Here is an 18,607-nt window from a genome sequence, read left to right as displayed (position 1 = left end):
GAGAAACCCGGAAATGTGAAAATGTTCTATTTTATTTATCTTCGCTTCATGAAGCTTTACTTAAATGTAATAATAATATAATAATACCGTTAATAATAATAATAATAATAATACGTAAAAAATATTACATTATTAATGTGCCGTGGAAATCTAAAACTACTAGGGGAACTTATATTTTCTCTTTTTAAATTCTATTTTATAATAATAATACAAATATCTTCATTTTGAATCAGTTTAATATTAGTTTTTATCAAAACAAATCGCGTTTGACCCTCTGAGGCCGCCATACTAGGCGGACACAGGCGGAGGTGGCGGGATACGTTCTGCTACATGTGAAGCACCAGAAGCACGCTAAACTGTTCAACAGCACAACCAGTGAGACCCAATGGACTCCATCAACGCCAAGTACATCTCTCAGAAGATCAGCAAGACGCGCTGGCGGCCCGTGTCCGCGGCCTCGCTGCAGCAGCCGGAGCTGTTCGCCACGGGATCCTGGGACAACGAGGCGAGACCCAGCGCTAGTTCAGATGAGTTTCGCCACATATCTCACACACACACTGATGTTTCGGTGTTAATCGGCATTCGTTGTGTGTGTTCAGAATAACAAAGTGTCGATCTGGTCGGTGGGCGATCATGGAGTGTCAAACATGGATGGAGAGTTTGATGAAGAGCCTCAGTTACTGTGTGACTCCCAGCATGACGGAGACGTGCTGGACCTGCAGGTGAGGGTCCACACACACACACACACACACACACACACACACACACACACACACACACACACACACAAACAGAGATCGGGTGCAGCTGTACCCTTCACTACTTTTTCTCTTTTTTTTGTGGAAAATATTAACATTAAGAAAGATTTGAATGCAAGTACTCACTGGAAATAACCACTGTATCTCAAATTGGAGCTCAAACGCTTGCAAACATTACTGAATCACCTTTATAGCCACATATGTGCATCTCTTTTTATTATCTTGTGTAAATCTAAACTTAAAAGGAAGGCCAGATCCTCCAGGGAGTCCTGCACTGGTCTTGTCCCGTACTCGCAGTTCTTAAAGTAAAAGTTCACTCAAAAATGAAAATTGTGTCGTCATTTACTCTCCCTCATTCGTCGTTCCAACCCTGTATGAGTTTCTTTTTTCTGTTGATCACAAAAATATATATTTGGAAGAATGTCGGTAACCAGACAGTATTGGGACACAACTGACTTCCAGTGGAGCCTATTTGTTTTTTCCTGCACTGGAAGTCAGTGGTGTCCCACAACTGTCTGGTTACCGACATTCTTCCAAATATATATTTTTTGATACAAATCCGGTATGTGATGCACTGAGAAAAGAGAATGAGATCTTTAATTTGTGGACTAGTTTGAGATGAATTAAACCATCATTTGCATAATCTGTGCAGTTTCTAGATCAAGACCGGCTCGTTTCTGCATCATCCAGTGGGGCTGTGACGATTTTCAGGCTTCAGTCTGACTGTCAGGTATTTGCTATATTTGTTTGTTTGGAATGATATTTGCATCATCTGACCAGTGTGAAAGCAGTGTGTGGTGATGTCCAGGCTCTGTCGTCGGCTCATGTGTGGGAGAGAGCTCATCAATACTCCTGTGATGACGCGCCCTGCACCTCAGTCGTGTGCAGAAGCCCTGAGATCGTGTCCGTGGGGGAAGACGGGCGAGTGATTCTCTACAAGGCAGATCAGACCGAAGTCGTGCGAGTTATTGGTGAGTGTTTTGTGGCACAGACAATCGAGGCGCACAATTCTGGATAAACTGAGAATCTCCCACGATTCTGAACAGACAACTAAACTAAATAACATGGAGTTTACTAGAGGTTCTGACAAAATGTTAATTGCTGCACTGCAATATACACTACCGTTCAACAGTTTGGGGTCAGTAAGACTTTTTAATGTTTTTAAAAGAAGTGTCTTCTGCTCACCAAGGCTGCATTTATTTGATAAAAAACAATAAAAAACGGTAATATTGTGAAATATATTTAGACAATTTAAAATGACTGTTTTCTATTTTAATATATTTTAAACTAATTTATTCCTGTGATCAAAGCTGAATGTTCAGCATCATTACTCCAGTCTTCAGTGTCACATGATCCTTCAGAAATCACTCTAATATGAGGATTTGATGCTCAAGAAACATTCATTATTATTATCAGTGTTGAAATCTGTTGTGTACACATTTATTTTCAAAATTCTTTGATGAATAGAAAGTTCAAAAGAGCAGCATTTATTTAAAATAGAATATTTTCTAACATTATAAATGTCTTTACTGTAACTTTTGATCAGTTTAACTCACCCTTGATGAATAAAAGTATTGATTTATTTTATTTCTTTCCCCCAAAAATAAAAATAAAATTCTTACTGACCCCAAACTTTTGAAGGGTAGTGTTTAATGTTACAGAAGCTTTAGATTTCAGATAAATGCTGTTCTTCTGAACTTTCTATTCATCATAGCATCATGAAATAAAAATGTAAAAAACTGTTTTCAACATTGATAATAATCATAAATGTTTCTTGAGCAGCAAATCATCATATTAGAGTGATTTCTGAAGGATCATGTGACACTGAAGACTGGAGTAATGATGTTGAAAATTTAAAGTATTTAAAATGTTTAGTTAATCTGAATGAATCATTGTTTCTTCTGTTGAACACAAAAGAAGATATTTTAAAGAATGTTGGTAACCAGACCGTTGACTTCCATAGTATTATTATTTTTTCCTGTCAGTGTATCATTGAATTACATTTGACCTTCAATGCCTATGTGTTTTGAATCATGCAGTTAGGACTAATATCACCGTGTTATTGTCTTTCAACAGAAAATGCAGATAGCAGTACGATTCATGCCGTGACGTTTCTGAGGACGACTGAAGTCCTCACTGTGAACTCCATCGGCCAGCTGAAGATGTGGGACTTCAGACAGCAGAGCGACAGTCCGGCACAGATTCTCTCTCTGTATGCTTCACTCTCACGAGATTAAGGAAACATATTCAAATTATTCTTCGAATAAAAACTGCATTCTTTTGAATTTCGGGAAAACACATCCGTTCACATCAAAATCAAAGTAGAAAAAGAAATATTATTTTGCATGAAGAAATCGCTTATTTTTAGGACGAGTGGGTCATTTTCATTAATTTCCATGTTTTCATTTGCGCGAAGTAAAAAAAAAAAAAAACACCCAATAGCCACACTCACAAATTACTGCATTACATTTTACAATTAATTGTAAATTAACATTTATACTTTTTTTTTCTTAATGTTTTTAAGAAAAAATGTTCTAAGTTCTTATGTTAGAGCATAAGTTGGTCTCTTTTCTGTTTTCATATATGTTGTGTTCATGCAGCACCGGGGACAGAGTGCCCTTGCACTGTGTGGATAAACACCCAAACCAGCAGCACATAGTGGCCACAGGAGGGCAGGACGGGATGCTGTGTATCTGGGACGTGAGACAGGGCAACACGCCCTTCTCTCTCATCGAGGCCCATTCAGCAGAAAGTCAGTACCCTTTGAATTACACAACATATGCTTGAGTTCTGTAAACACGCATACTAGACGTTCATAAAAATGCTCTTGAACTTAAAGGAGAACTCTGGTCAATTTTAACATTGAGCTCATTTTTTTGTAAATTTGGAGTGCTGTCAATACAGAGAACAACGACAAAAATCGGTGTTGCCTACACCGTGTTATCCTCTTTTTAAAATTTGCACCCTGTTGACTTCAATGGGTCAGGTTTTTAACCTGCTTTTAGCCTCTTAACATCCTTGATGTGTCATTACAAGTGCACAGCCATGTGAGTGATTCCTTCAGAGTGAACACGGTGAATCTGACTGCAGTAGATGTGAAAGATATGAATAAAAATGATGTTATTTCAGCCAGCGCACATACCTGTATTTACATCCTGTTTTCAGTCGAAGACCACAGTAGTCGATTGTCGAGTTCGGGCGCATGATCGTACGTACTAAACCTATGCACGTGAACTCGACAATCGATTACTGTGGGCTTCGACCGAAAACAGGATGTAAATACAGGTATGTGCGCTGGCTGATATCTTCATTTTTATAGATATCTTTCACATCTACTGCAGTCAGACTCACCGTGTTCACTCTGAACGAATCACTCACATGGCTGTGCACTTGTAATGACACATCAAGGATGTTAAGAGGCTAAAAGCAGGTTTAAAACTTGCCCCATTGAAGTCAACAGGGTGCAAATTTTAAAAAGAGGATAACACGGTGTAGGCAACACCGATTTTTGTCGTTGTTCTCTGTATTGACAGCACTCCAAATGTACAAAAAAATGAGCTCAATGTTAAAATTGACCGGAGTTCTCCTTTAATGTCAACATGAAATTAAAATTCACCCTGTTTTCTGAATGCATGTTATGTGTCTTCTTTGTGGACAGTGCGCCCGTGCATGTGTTTTCAACTGTCAACTCTGTATCTCTGTTGATCATTGCGACAGGATGGAAATAAATAATTAACGTTAGCCAATCACGGAATTGATCATAGCCAATGCTAATACTTAACGATTTTTGTGCTGTTATTTTCCAAAAATTATTTCATGTTCTGGATGATGATGTCATAAAGATTAGGGGTGTAACAATATATCATGTAACAATATATCGCAATACAAAAATGCAACAAAAGATGATTTTTAGTGTCAGTATTACAGTAAACTAATATATAATGTTGAATATAATGTATAATAATGCAATGGGGGAATATAAGTCCTGATAATGCCAAATGTGTTAAATGTTACCTGTTAAAATTGCTACACTTTTCTCTACATTATTTTAAATATATCTAGTCGGTGACAGAGTTCAAGCATATTCGTCTAAAATAATTCAGTGTTTTCAGCTTCAGAATCATGAATCTTGTTATTCTGGTGTCTCTATTGTCCTGTGCTTTGGGTTTCAGCACCAAGTCCAAGCCTATTCATTTAGTCTACACACACAATGTAATATCAAATTTATCATTTTAATCAACAGTACAGTTTTTGTTAACCTTTTATCATATGTCTTGGAGTATCGCAATAATATCTTATTGTGAGTTCAGTGTGGTGATATGTATCGAATCGTGACATGAGGTTATTGTTACACCCCTAATAAAGAGATAGAGATATAAAATAATATTAAACAGATATTACACAAAATATTACTGTAGGAATGATGACCTTATTCATGAATTCAGTTTGGTCTTAGCCAGTTTAAAAATGAAAATTTGCAAGGAATTGGTACCATTAATTAGAACAAAAGAAAATGGACTGTCATGTCATCTTGTCCTTCAAATTTAAAGATGTCGTGAAAAATCCCAAAGAATATTTTACTCCTCTGTGTATAATGCATGTGAAGCGAATTTCGTTATCACCATTTTACCCGCATACCGTAGATTCTTCAAACTGCACGTACACTGTACGCACATGCGCATTGATTTCTTTTTTGCACTAATTAGAAAAAACCGAATAAATGGAAAAGACAGAAACGCATGCAAGCTAAAACAGCAATGAATGGCTATGTGGATGAGAGATTGTGCGAGGAGGTCAGAAAGAATCCGTATTTACCCTAAAATATTGCCCACCACAGGTAGTGCAAGTTGTCGAAATGCGCATGTGTCGTCTGCTTGTGTGTATACTTTGTAGAAGTATTTAAAAGTATACTTTGGGCTTAAATGTCAGAAACCTGATCATTCAATAACACTGGCAGTGATTCTGATCTGTTTTCTACAGTGTGGGAAGTACATTTCCATCCATCAAACCCCAATCACTTGTTTACATGCTCAGAGGATGGGTCTCTGCTACACTGGGAGACGACTTCGGGATCAGACATGAGCACACTCCTGCAGAGTAAGCCAACACTCCTTCACATCTATTATAATAATGAGAATTCTGTCTATATATCTGTCTGTCTATCTCTCTGTTTAATTTTTAGCTTAAATATTAGGTAACACTTTACAATAAGGTTCATTAAGTTAACATTAACCTTAGTTAACATGAACTAAGCATGAACAACACTTCTACAGCATTAAATTAATCTTATAATTTCAATTTAATTTACTTCTATATTATTAAAACAAAGATTGTATTTGTTAACATTAGTTAATGCACCGTGAACTAACATGAACAAACAATGAACAGCTGGATTTTTATTAACTAAAATGAACAAAGATTAATAAATACTGTAACAAATGTATTGCTCATTGTTAGTTCATGTTAGTTAATACATCAACTAATGAACCTTATTGTAAAATGCTACCAAATATTTTAATAAATTGGATTCCTATCTGATTTAGAATGCATGTTGCATTTACACTTCACCACATAAATGTATCTCTAAACTAAAGTGTTGCGATGGTCTACCGCTTAGAGCGTGTGTTGGAAATGTAATTCCCCTGAAGATGAGTATCAGCTCCAGAGGCTTCCTGTGAACATTACTGTAACTACGCTTACTATGGCGTCAGTTTTGCCGTATCAGTTAAGAGTCCAATAATAACAGTCAAGAAGAACAATCTGATCAACCTGAACCACCTTCACAAGCACGACTTGTGCTGGACATTTCACAGTGTGAATTCTTTCATTGATACATCTTGCATTTCAGATGTGATGTTATAACATCTGACCTGCATCAAATTGCATGTTTCAGAAAGCGGTCATTAGAGAAATGGTGAGAGCAAAAGGTTGTGGTTGTAAACTGCTGAGTAGGGTTGGGTATTGTTTGGGCTTTTTACGATACTGGTGCCAAATCGACACTTTTAAAATGGTACTGGTGATACTTAAAAAAGTGCCACAATACGATGATGGATGAGACTAAAGAATGCCTTTTTTATTGATTTTTTTAATTTTATTTTATTTAAATTGAACAATATATTAAAAGTTTAAAGTATACTTAAATATATAAATATAAGTAAATACAAAACAACAAATTTGCATAAATTCACAATAAAACTTAAGCCAACTAACCCAACTACAATAATTTAACACCAAATAACAGTTACAGTACTAAAAACAGGCATTAGTAGAGGAATACAAGTAACCGTGATATTAACATTTTTGTGTATTGAATGTTAAATAAGTGAATAATGATAACAAGACTGTGTTTATCATGGTGTTTTATGCGATCTGTGTACCTGCGTCTGTCCTCCAGGTCGAATCATATATTCATCAACAGCAACAAAAAAAGTTTGCCATGTCCAAGGAAAGCGAAATCTTTGTCGTATCATCCTTTTAACATTTAAGGGTTTCTCCCATGAATGGCGTCAGCGCTGGTCAATGCATTAAATACCTATCGGACATATATCATTGTATTGTATTGTATTGTATTGTATTGTACATATTATAAATCCAAAAGCAAAACCGAAAAAAGAACTATAAAGGGAGTGAAAATGGCAAATGAGCCAATGATTGCTCCTCTGCAGACATCTACTGGTTATAGTCTACATATTTAAAGTGTTTTCCACCAGGTGACAGAAGTCCTCCACTAAAGTGTGGCACACTTTCTATGTTATCTCCATGCATGAAAACCTGAAATGTAGATCATTTTAAAGTTAATTTGACTGCTCAAATGTAGAGTTAAAAAAATTGTGTTTAAATCATTACGCTTGTTGAAAAAAAATATATAAAAATGTTATCCACATCTAGAAAATCACATTTACATTACATTTACATTTATTCATTTAGCAGACGCTTTTATCCAAAGCGACTTACAAATGAGAACAATAGAAGCAGTTAAACTAGCAGTAGGACAACAAAATGCAAGTGCTATGACCCTTCTCAGTTTAAATCAACGCATTGTGTTTTTTTTTTTTTTTTTTTTTTTTTTTATAGAACAGAATAGAGTAGTAGAGAGAAAGTGTTAGTATTACTGGATCAAGTGCTGTCGAAAAAGAAGTGTCTTCAGCCGTTTCTTAAAAGTGGCTATGGACTCAGCCGCTCTGGTTGAGTTCGGCAGATCATTCCACCAGCAGGGAACAGTCATGGTAAAGGTCCGAGAAAGAGATTTTGTGCCTCTTTGAGATGGCACCACAAGACGCCGTTCACTTGCAGAGCGCAAGTTCCTGGAAGGCACATAAGTCTGAAGTAAAGAGTTAAAGTAAAAGGGAGCAGAACCAGTGGTTGTTCTGTAGGCAAACGTCAGTGACTTGAATTTGATGCGAGCGGCAACTGGCAACCAGTGCAATTTTGTGAGGAGAGGAGTGACATGTGCCCTTTTCGGCTCGTTAAAGACCACTCTAGCTGCGGCGTTCTGGATCAGTTGCAGAGGTTTGACTGTGCAAGCTGGAAGACCGGCCAGGAGAGCGTTACAATAGTCAAGTCTGGATAAAACAAGCGCTTGGACAAGGAGTTGAGTAGCATGTTCTGATAGGAAGGGTCTGATCCTCCTAATATTGTACAAGGCAAATCTACATGACCGGGCAGTTCTTGCAATGTGGTCTGTGAAGTTCAATTGATCATCAATCACCACACCAAGGTTCCTGGCTGATCTAGATGGAGTTATGGATGACGAGTCTAGCTGAATGGTGAAGTTGTGGTGAAGTGTTGGGTTGGCCGGGACCACGAGTAGCTCTGTCTTCGCAAGGTTTAGTTGAAGGTGGTGGTCCTTCATCCAGCCAGAAATGTCTGTCAGGCAGGCTGAGATACGATCAGCTACCGTCGGATCGTCGGGCTGGAATGAGAGGTAGAGTTGTGTGTCATCGGCGTAGCAGTGATAGGAAAAACCATGTTTCTGAATCACAGATCCTAGTGATGTCATGTAGATGGAGAAGAGAAGTGGTCCAAGCACTGAGCCCTGAGGCACTCCAGTAGATAGATGTTGTGTCTTAGACACCTCACCCCTCCACGAAACCCTAAAGGACCTACCTGAGAGGTATGACTTGAACCATTGGAGTGCGGTTCCCGAGATGCCCTTCGTCTTTAGGATTGACAGGAGGATCTGGTGGTTAACTGTGTCAAAGGCAGCAGACAGATCCAGCAGGATGAGAACTGAGGATTTGGAGGCTGCTCTTGCCAGTCTCAGAGCTTCAATTACTGAGAGCAGGGCCGTCTCAGTTGAGTGTCCGCTTTTGAAACCAGATTGATTGTTGTCCAAGAGGTTGTTCTGTGTAAGGAAGGAAGAGATCTGGTTGAAAACAACTCGCTCAAGTGTTTTCGCGACGAATGGAAGGAGAGATACTGGTCTGTAATTCTCCAGATGTGCTGGATTTAGAGTGGGTTTCTTAAGCAGTGGGGTTACACGAGCCTGCTTAAATGCTGTGGGAAAGGTACCAGTGTGAAGAGAGGTGTTTATGATGTGTGTGAGTGTGGGTACAACTGAGGATGAAATGGCTTGAAGTAGGTTAGTGGGAATAGGATCAAGCGGACAGGTGGTAGGGCGATTGGAAAGGAGGAGATTGGAGACTTCTGTCTCTGAGAGTAGAGAGAAGGAGGGTAGAGAGTGCGTGTTAGCTGGAAAAGTGTGTGTGTCAATTTGTGGATTGCTAAATTGGCCGCTGATGGAGGTTGTTTTATTTATAAAGAATGTAGCAAAATCGTCAGCATTTAGTGTTGATGAAGGAGGAGGAGGAGGAGGGTTGAGAAGAGAGGAGAAGGTTTTGAAAAGCATGCGAGAGTCTGAAGAATTGTTAATTTTGTTGTGATAGTAAGTCATTTTAGCAGTAGAGATATTATCAGAGAAGGAAGAGAGGAGGGACTGATAAAGACCAAGATCAGTAGGATCTTTTGATTTGCGCCACTTCCTCTCTGCAACCCTGAGTTTCGAACGATGTTCCCGGAGAACATCAGATAACCAGGGGGCAGAGGGTGTGGCGCGGGCTGGCCTGGAGGAAAGGGGGCAGAAGGTGTCCAAGCAGGATGTTAAAGTGGAGAAAAGATTATCAGTTGCACTGTTAGTATCTAGTGTTGAAAGCTGATCAGGTGGAGGAAGTGTGGATGAGACCAGAGAGGATAGGCGAGAGGGTGAGAGTGAGCGCAGGTTTCGCCGAAAAGTGACCTGTGGAGGAGTGTGTGTTGTGTTCCGTGGCAGGTTGATGTTGAGAGTGAGGAGGAAGTGATCTGAGGTGTGCAGTGGAGTGACCAGTGTATGGTCAGTGGAGCAGTAGCGTGTGTAGATAAGGTCCAATATATTACCTGATCTGTGAGTAGTCGCAGTAGATACTCGCTTGAGGTCAAATGAGGCAAGCAGAGTGTGGAAATCAGCAGCCTGAGGTTTTTCTAGGTGGATGTTGAAGTCTCCAAGAACAACGAGAGGAGTACCATCCTCAGGGAAGGACGAGAGTAGCACATCAAGCTCTTCCAAGAAACTGCCGAGCTGCCCTGGGGGACGATATACAACTACAAAATGGATATTAATAGGGCTAGTGATAGTAATTGAATGTGATTCAAAAGAGCTGTTGTCACACAGAGTTAGTAAATGATCAAATTTCCAGAAAATCACAGTAATATAAAGTTTGTCTATATTTTTATGAATATTAGCTATATCCAGCTTGGATGATGCACTCGACACTATCAGTGGCACAATAAAGAAAACCGCTGAAGAGATAATTGGCTTTAGAAGACATAAAAATGCTCCTTGGATCACAGATGAAGTCCTCTCGCTGGGTGATGAACGCCGAGATGTGGGCAAAAAGAAGAACAACAGCATTTTGTCTCCAGATCTCTTCAACATCTATCTGGAGCACATTAAGCGAGAGGCACTTAATTGGTCTGGAGAGCCACGGAGCATGTGTAAACAGCAGAACTATTAACAACTTACCATTTGCCGATGATATTGCTCTCTGACACAATTACGTAGACATGCTCAGGCCAGAGTCGACAATGCCAGCTCAAAGTATGGACAAGAGATAAGTGACTAAAACGGATGGGGATGCTGCTAAGTACAAAATCTGAGAGAACAGTGAAAAATAGAAAAAAGGAAGGACTGTTGCTCCGAGGGAAGGAACTTGAGCACGCGGAAAGATTCAAGTATCTTGGAACGACTCTGACTGCAAACTGTGACTGCTCTACAGACATCTGGGGCCGTATTCACAAAGAATTTTAAGGCTAAAAGTAGCTAATAACTGGCGAATTTAGGAGCAACTCCTAAAAATAATGGGCGTGTCACTCGTAACTTTAGGACTCCTAATTTTTTGAGTAAGAGTAATTCACGAAGCATTTTAGCCCTAAAAGTAGCACCTAAGCCTGGGACAGCTTAAAAGAAGTCGAGAGGACTCCTAACTCACTAAGACCTTCACAAACCGCTTTTTGTGGCATTTCACACTGCGATGTTTTGAAATGTGTATGCGGCGCTACAGGAGCTTCCAATCGCGAGGAACAATTCTGCATTGTAGGCATAACTAGGGATGCAATAACGCCACCAACAACAACCAAAACTAGGCTACTCATTGCATGTAAACTAATTGTAACGTTTCATTGTGAATCAAATTAAAATGTTATTCTCTTTGCAAACGTAGGCAGAGGCATATAGTGACAGATTAATTCAATAATGTTGCAAAGATATTGCATCAATCCATATGTTTCATTAGGCTATAGGCTATTTGTTTTGCCTTACTCTTTATTCATTTAGGCTATTTATTCAGTTATTCATCATCTTCCGTCCTTCGCACTACTTGTGTAGCGTACGCATTCTCAGACCTGTCACCTGTCACTCATCATCGTAGGGGAGGTGTTTGGAATCATTCCCGCGTTACAATCATCAGCCAATCAAGGTGGTCACTTCAGTCAAGCTCGTGCATGAGTAATGACGTCATCCATAGCAACGAAGACTCACTCTTAGTTTAGGAGTTGTCATTTTTCTTTACTAAGAGTAGGTCTGAAAGGCGTTGTGAATAACTTCTAAGAGAAAACTCCTAGCTAAAATCTTTTAGTGCGATTTAGGAGTACTCCTAGTGGAAAGATAAAATGCTTTGTGAATACGGCCCCAGAATAAGAACAGCCACGGCCTTGAAAGTGATGAGCGATCTGGACTATATCTGGAAAAACAAAAACATCAAGAATGACACTGTACATATCCCTCACACCCCCGATTGCCTTGTACAGTTCCGAAGCATGGACGCTTGCTGAAGGGAAACAACTACTTGTATTCGAGATGGCAGCATTTAGAAGACTACTTGGTGTTTGCATCAGACAAGATGAGAAACGATGGCATCAGAAAGGCCCTCAATCAGATAAAACCGATTGTGCAAAAAGTACATGAAAGACAACACAAGTGGCTTCGTATGGATAAAAACGGGATTGCCAACATCGCATTGCACGGAAGAGTAAAAGGCACCACAAAAAGAGGACGTTCAAGAACAACGTGGATGTCATCAGTGCTGGCGAGATTCTCTAATGAGAATTGCGCTAGATAGAGACAGATGAGTTTAGCCTCGACTCATCCGAGAGCTTATGTTGAAGTGTAATAAACTGCAAGATTAATAATAATTAGCTGGTTATTTAAAATTATTAGAAATTCATTCAATATTCAGGGATTGACCTGATAGGTAGTGTAGAACCTACTGTACTCGTTTTGTTTATTGTATTTTTTTATCTTCATATAATTTTCTGTTTCCTGGTTTGTTTCAGGGGGCTGGAACAGCAGGGTCATCTCGCATAGTGCCGTTCCACAAGCAGGGGAGAATGACTCAGTGGTCAGCGCTTGGCTTGCTGGGGACTCCAGCAAAAATAGACTGGAGGCGACTCATATGCTGCCCAGCCAGACACTGTCTGTCAACAGTCTTGATGTGCTTGAGCAGTGTTTAGTATGTGGGACTGATGGGGAGGCTGTGTACATCCACAGACAAGTTCCTGTTTGATCACTCGCCTAAAATGAGAATGCTTGGAATATTTTTGTATATTACATTTCTTTGTTCAATTGATTAAAACTAAACAAGAATTAATTATTGTGTACAGTCTTTGTTTCATAAAAGTTATGTTGAATTACTCTTAAGTTTTGGTTACAATAATAGGGACATATTAAATGTTTACCATATTTCTTGCAAAGTTACTTAATCTAGAAGTAGTTTATTAAAAGCCAATTTGTTACTTTGATGTTGAAATTATTGCATTAGCTTTGCCGAGCTACGATAGTAAGTGTTATCGTATGGCGTAGCCTTATGTGCACCTTTTCGAAAATGCAATAATGCATTGCATTTATGCAGACCACAACAGCTATTTTGTAATGAGTAACCTTCCCATGAGATGCTGATAAATGTATATATGCGGTTGATTTTCATCAATTAAGAATGAATATAATAAAGCTTTATTGCTTAAAGCTTCTAATGAAAGAAGTGAGGCTGATTAGTCACAAATGAGTTGGACAGAGATCATCATAATAAATATATCTGGATATCCAAAAACATTAATATATTTATACATATAATACAGTAGTAGTCATAACATGACAGATGGATTTAAAGTCCAATAAATGTCCAGTTGCAACAAAAGTAGCTGTCTATTTGTTAGCATTGTTGCAGCTTCTCCAATAATGAAAGTAATCAGACATATACCCCTGCTTACACTTTGCTTCTGTAGTGAACACCGCACTGCGCCTGTGCTGCAGTCTGGGCCGTCGCTAGTTTCCCCACAGGATTAAACCATGGGGCACTTTGAGAGCAAAATTAATGTTCCAACCCTATTTCAGTGCCAAATTGAACAGAGTAAGGAAAAAAGGTTTTCCATTCACTTGGACTTTAAAATGGATTCAAACGTCTTTTTAGTTGTGACTAATGAATGCAATGATAATAATTTAATATCTCAAACCCCTCTGGTCATAGTAAATAATAATATTTTCAATAAATTACAATATGCTTCTACAATTGCCACTAGCAATAATAAATACAAAAATAAAATATTAATAACCAACTTGTAAGCAATAGGTCTCAGAAGCATTAGGCGAAGATGGAGAGGTAGGCAGAGATTCTTTCACAGCTCTACACAGCAGTCTTTTATCATCTGTTTTCACGAGCAGCAGCCTTAAGTTATACTTAATTATAATAACAGTATAGCAAAATTGCTGCCATATTTCTAACAATGATGGGCTTAAGTATTAGTTCCAGTGAAGTATTAGTTATTTATTTAATGACACTTTTTCTCTATATAAAAGTTTTGTTTTTCATGTTTCTAAGATGACCGCTGGCCCCATACATGTTGCAAAGTTCCGGAAGTGACATCTACATATAAATACTGGATTTACTCTCAAAATTGCAATGATTGGTAGTGATAACCATAGCCATGGACAATACAAAAAATGATGTGTCAAAATAGATGTTCATTAAGCAATGTAAATGCAGACTAATATATTAATAGAAAAATAAAATTATCAAAATATTTTTAAAATGCTGTTGCAATTATTTGTAAAGTAAAATCTTGTAAATCTCTCACTGTACAATGCTATACTTGTTATGGTGGTGCCTAGGAGCTGTTGCACACATTACTTCTGCACTTTACTAGAGCACCCTCAGTGATTTGATTCTGAAACCAGGCCTGATATAAACACTTATCATAGGCCCCTTCTTGCTGTCCAGTTGTCCTTCGGGGGTCATTGTGTCATGGATTTTGGACATCAAACAAAATTGTTAATAATCTTGCACCTTCACCTTTGAAAGAATTTGTCTCTTTTCATGCTGAGAATATAAGACAAACAAGAGCTTCGGAGGCGGGGAACTGCATGAATGAGTTTCGGCTTCACCGCTGGTATAGGCTGCTTGAGGCTGACGCTGAAGCAGAAGGGCTTCCAGATGAGCGATGTCTAGAGCACTGAACTGCCAACACCTTATTTCACTCTGGCAAGCAGCGGCCAGATTTGAAGCTGTGGTATGAGCCCCCTGTCCCAGCCCTCATTTACCACCAGACACCAACTCCTGACCGGTTCTTCACCCATCGGTTGATTGTGTGGATGCCCTACCACCTGTGGAAGGTGAGGGTGTCCTGCCCAGATTGAGGCAAGAACCTGACGGGCTATGGTGTTCACAACAGGGCTCGGAAGGTCCTGGACATTGACAGGCACTACCTGATGGTGAAGGAGACACTCAGGTGCACTGTGTGTTCTCTGAACTATCTGTCAACGAGTCAGACTGTCCGGGACCAGCTTGGCCTGCCTCACCAGAAAATGTTCCGGCTGATCCTGACCCGCAAGTGAGTAAATCAGTGTAGAAAAGATGTTGATTGTGAAGACTTAAACCACTGAATTGACCCTTCAATTAACATGTAACTAATCACAGCAACAATGTGTTTTCAGGTATGCCTGTGACATCCGTGTCATTAGGCTGCTTAGGGACCGGACGCTGGGCAACAGTCCAGCCAGACTGGTGAGGCAGTTAAAAGAGAACCACGGGGAGGAATGGCTGAATCGGTTGGCACACTATCTTGGGGAATGTGCTGACTTTGTGGATCGACCCAGCCTCTTTCCGGTGGTCTGCCAGGAGCCTCCAGAGCCCATCGACATCCCCACCAGTTGTTGGCTGCTGTCCGTATACGGCAGGGACATCCTCTGCCGTATAGACCACATCAAGGCCAGCATCACGTCAACCTTTGGCACCATCTTAAAGATGGATTCCACCAAAAAGGTAATAAATAATCGGACTCTGTAATAGGCTTACATGTTCTTAAATACTGCCAGATAGACATTTTTCTCAATCGCTTTGGCTCAATTCTCAAATGAGATTTTTCTCTCTTAAAACAATAAGTTCAGATCTCTGAATGTGTCGTTACATTTGTAAATTCCAGATCACAAAGAAGCTGGCTGGCCATGGACGGGGGACAGCACTCTGGGTGAGCTCCATTGGCAATGAGGTCGGCCAGATACTGACCAGTGTCCTGTCGGTGCAGGAGGGGCCAGGACTGGACAGGATGGTGGCTGGTGTGATGGAGCGATACCGCCAGGCAGCCGTTCCACCCCCAGTGCTGCTGTATGTGGACTGTGGCTGCTGCGTGAGTTAGGGGGCAACCAGCAAGCTGCAGTCCAGGTTTGGGCAATGGCCAGACCTCCACATACGGCTGGACATCTGGCACTTCATACGAAGGCTGGCCGTGGGCTGCACCACCGATGCCCATCCCCTCTACCCAACCTTCATGGGATACCTGTCTGCCTGCATTTTTGAGTGGGATGCGGGGGACCTCAACCTGTTGCGGCTGGCCAAGAAACAGCAGCTGATACAGGAGGGTATGCCAGCTATTACTAACCTCCTGGTGGACAGGAGCATCAGTAAGAGGGACCTCAGCCTTTACTGCCGCAGGAGGACGCGCGGTGTGGAGGACACCATACGCCTCATTGACAGGCTGCTGCTGGAGCTGGGCGGGGCAAATGGGAGGGACCTTATGGGTGTGCCACTCCTGGACCAAGTGCGCATGGAGCACATTTGGCGTGTGCAGAAACGCCATGTCAAGTGCATCCAGGACTTGCCAGAAGTGCCACTCTATACTGAGGTGGGCACCACCAAAAAGGCGGGAGTCGTCCTGACCCGGTATCGCTGTGCCAGAGGGTCCACATCCCTGGAATCTTTTCATTGCCACCTGAACAGGTCCATTTCAGGTTGGTGTCTCACATATATGATGTCTTACATAACTGCTATGCATTATTCAAATTGAAAGGCAAGTCATTTTACAGTGGTATAAATGTGTTGTTCTTCTTCAAGGAACCAGTGCCAATGCGCTGAATTTCCAGCTCTACCTCCTGGAAGACCTGAACAGGTGGAATCAGGATCGGGGGACTGCGGCAGTGACCAGCAAGCCAGCGTCCCTTCTCACCTACTCCGGGGATATGGCTCACTGCGTCAACACCAACAGCCTGAAGGTGTTTGGTCGGGCTTTTGTGCCAACTTTCAGGGCACCTGCCAAATACACTGGTATGTCTTACCCTTATCTGGCTACATTATACATTTAATTTGTGGGTTTTCAATGTTCCAACTAGAGATTGAGTCTGTAATTTTATTATTCCCATTAACAAAGCCAACCATACACTGAGTCTGATTACAGTTGCATTCTATCTTGACAGAATGCTTTGAATATAATTAGTCATGTATGTGTGTGCTTTTTTTTCTTTTTCATAGGAGAGCTGCTTGGCGTTGACTATCTCCTGAGTCAGACTGGACAGCCCCTGGTGGTGAACCCCGACTCAGAGGAGACAGAGAACATGCTGGAGGAAGTGGACGAAGACGACGAGGGCTTCGGGGAAGACGAGACACATGACATTACTGTGTCAAGTCTCACTGATGACCCAAGCTTCTCTGTCTCCTCCTGCTTTATGCCTTCGTCTGAGTCTCTCTCCTCCTCCACGCCTGCTACCTTCTCTCAGCCTGCTGCCTCATCCACCATTGATGCTGCCCTGGCTGTTCCCTCCTACCAGCCTGTTGCTTCCACCCAGTCTGCTGCTTCCTCCACCCAGTCTGCCTCCTCCACCTGGCCTGCTGCCTCATTCATCCAGCCTGCTGCCTCCTCCACCCAGTCTGCTGTCTCCTATACACAGCCTGCTGCCTCATCCACCATGGCTGCTGCCCTGGCTGTTCCCTCCTACCAGCCTTTTGCCTCAACCCTTACTGCCTCCTCCTCCTCCACCCAGTCTGCTGCCTCCTCCACCCAGTCTGCTGCCTCCTCCATGCCGCAGCAAGGTGCCTCAGCATCTCATGATGCATCTGTGGTATGTAAATACTTTGTTAAATGTGCACTGATCTATATAATGACTGGATTGTTCATGACGTAATAAAAAAAGCCACTGTGCCGCCATATTGGTATTCCCTAGAATTCCTTCACAATCAATTGAATTAATAGGAAAGCATCTGTTTTAATGTGAAAACATTACCAGTCGTTTAATGTGAAAACATTACCATTGCTGACGGTAAATTATTGTCACCGTCTGCTGACATTTTAGAATGCAATAATCAATCCTGGCATTTATATAGACCAGTGTATATGTCTCTGTCTTTTGTCCCACTTCACTGTCCTCATATTGTTGCTCATATCTTTATTTTTTTCAGGATGTGGATGACTTTGGTGTACCCGGCCTGGATAGAGTCGACAGCCTGGCGGAGTGTCTTGTGGAGCTCAGGAACCATCCCTCTCTGGCACTCACCAACCAGCAGGTTAGGATCATTCAACTTTTTCTACTTTCCCTCTTTGACTTGTCATACATGTTTACACTTGTTTTGTTTTGTATTTCTCATTTGCTCTGTATGATATGCTCTTCTCTGCTTAGGTGAGCAATATTGTTGCTCTTTGGCAGAACCTGCTGGACTACGACAAGCGGAGAGTCGTGTTTTCTTCCAGACACAAGAGCAGGCTGGATACTGGGAGGTTCAGGTCCCCCAAGAAGAGGCAGGAGTTCTGCTGACCCTCTGCTCCCTGCCAATGTGCGCCCCCCCAGCCAGGCCCGGCTCACCAGTACCACCTGCCCAGTAGCACCGTGGGCCAGGCACAGGTGAAGAGGAAGAGGAAGATCCCTTCAGCCCCAGTGGTTTTGGCACCAGCAGCTGAGACACCACAACCCAGCGGTAACTCTTTCCTGCTCCACCCCCAGGCACTCAACTCCTGATGTTGACGCCAGTGGCTTCACAGGGGCCCGTCCTGGTTGCTGCTCCACAGGCTCTCAGGGTCAGCCTCTCCTCTGCCCCTCCTGCCCCTCCAGGTCCAGCTCC

General features: G+C 41.4%; 3 protein-coding genes across 4 annotated transcripts in view; 2 read left to right on the top strand and 1 right to left on the bottom strand.

Annotated features, from left to right (window-relative positions):
• The window catches only part of LOC307168033 (snake venom 5'-nucleotidase-like), a 475,297-nt gene extending 462,041 nt beyond the window's left edge, over nt 1–13,256 (top strand). The window contains exons 2-9 of one of the 2 annotated variants that reach the window (XM_079887558.1): nt 339–505; nt 600–722; nt 1,411–1,488; nt 1,567–1,729; nt 2,835–2,970; nt 3,359–3,510; nt 5,739–5,855; nt 12,564–13,256. In XM_079887558.1, coding sequence (XP_079743684.1) covers nt 386–505; nt 600–722; nt 1,411–1,488; nt 1,567–1,729; nt 2,835–2,970; nt 3,359–3,510; nt 5,739–5,855; nt 12,564–12,793 — 1,119 coding nt within the window. In that variant the 5' untranslated portion in view covers nt 339–385 and the 3' untranslated portion in view covers nt 12,794–13,256. Of the gene's footprint in view, nt 1–338; nt 506–599; nt 723–1,410; nt 1,489–1,566; nt 1,730–2,834; nt 2,971–3,358; nt 3,511–5,738; nt 5,856–12,563 lie in introns of those variants that run through there. The other variant, XM_079887557.1, reaches the window with a different exon arrangement.
• Nucleotides 8,512–12,243, bottom strand: LOC307168036 (uncharacterized protein). Its single transcript, XM_079887569.1, has 2 exons — nt 8,865–12,243; nt 8,512–8,670 (listed from the first exon to the last, which is right to left on the bottom strand). Exons 1-2 carry the CDS (start codon nt 10,666–10,668, stop codon nt 8,648–8,650), a joined length of 1,827 nt encoding a protein of 608 aa, XP_079743695.1. The 5' UTR covers nt 10,669–12,243; the 3' UTR covers nt 8,512–8,647.
• A 3,926-nt stretch (nt 13,257–17,182) lies between the features above and the next one.
• LOC307168621 (uncharacterized protein) lies at nt 17,183–18,267 on the top strand. Its single transcript, XM_079888749.1, has 2 exons — nt 17,183–17,613; nt 17,951–18,267. Exons 1-2 carry the CDS (start codon nt 17,221–17,223, stop codon nt 18,170–18,172), a joined length of 615 nt encoding a protein of 204 aa, XP_079744875.1. The 5' UTR covers nt 17,183–17,220; the 3' UTR covers nt 18,173–18,267.
• The last annotated feature ends 340 nt before the right edge of the window (nt 18,268–18,607 follow it).

This window comes from Squalius cephalus (genome assembly GCF_949319135.1).
Source record: "Squalius cephalus genome assembly, chromosome: 12".
Taxonomy (NCBI): Eukaryota; Metazoa; Chordata; class Actinopteri; order Cypriniformes; family Leuciscidae; genus Squalius; species Squalius cephalus.
Note: the sequence above shows the minus strand (reverse complement) of the source record. Positions and strands in the feature narration are given on the sequence as shown.

What these genes read in the sequence shown, in the direction of transcription:
- LOC307168036 (XM_079887569.1), bottom strand. Translation starts at nt 10,668, where the DNA reads ATGTTGAAGAGATCTGGAGACAAAATGCTGTTGTTCTTCTTTTTGCCC. An exon ending in GTTCAAGTCATACCTCTCAG is followed by an intron (nt 8,671 to 8,864) that starts GTAGGTCCTTTA and finishes CTCTCATTCCAG; the next exon opens with CCCGACGATCCGACGGTAGC.
- LOC307168621 (XM_079888749.1), top strand. Translation starts at nt 17,221, where the DNA reads ATGCCTTCGTCTGAGTCTCTCTCCTCCTCCACGCCTGCTACCTTCTCT. An exon ending in CATCTCATGATGCATCTGTG is followed by an intron (nt 17,614 to 17,950) that starts GTATGTAAATAC and finishes TATTTTTTTCAG; the next exon opens with GATGTGGATGACTTTGGTGT.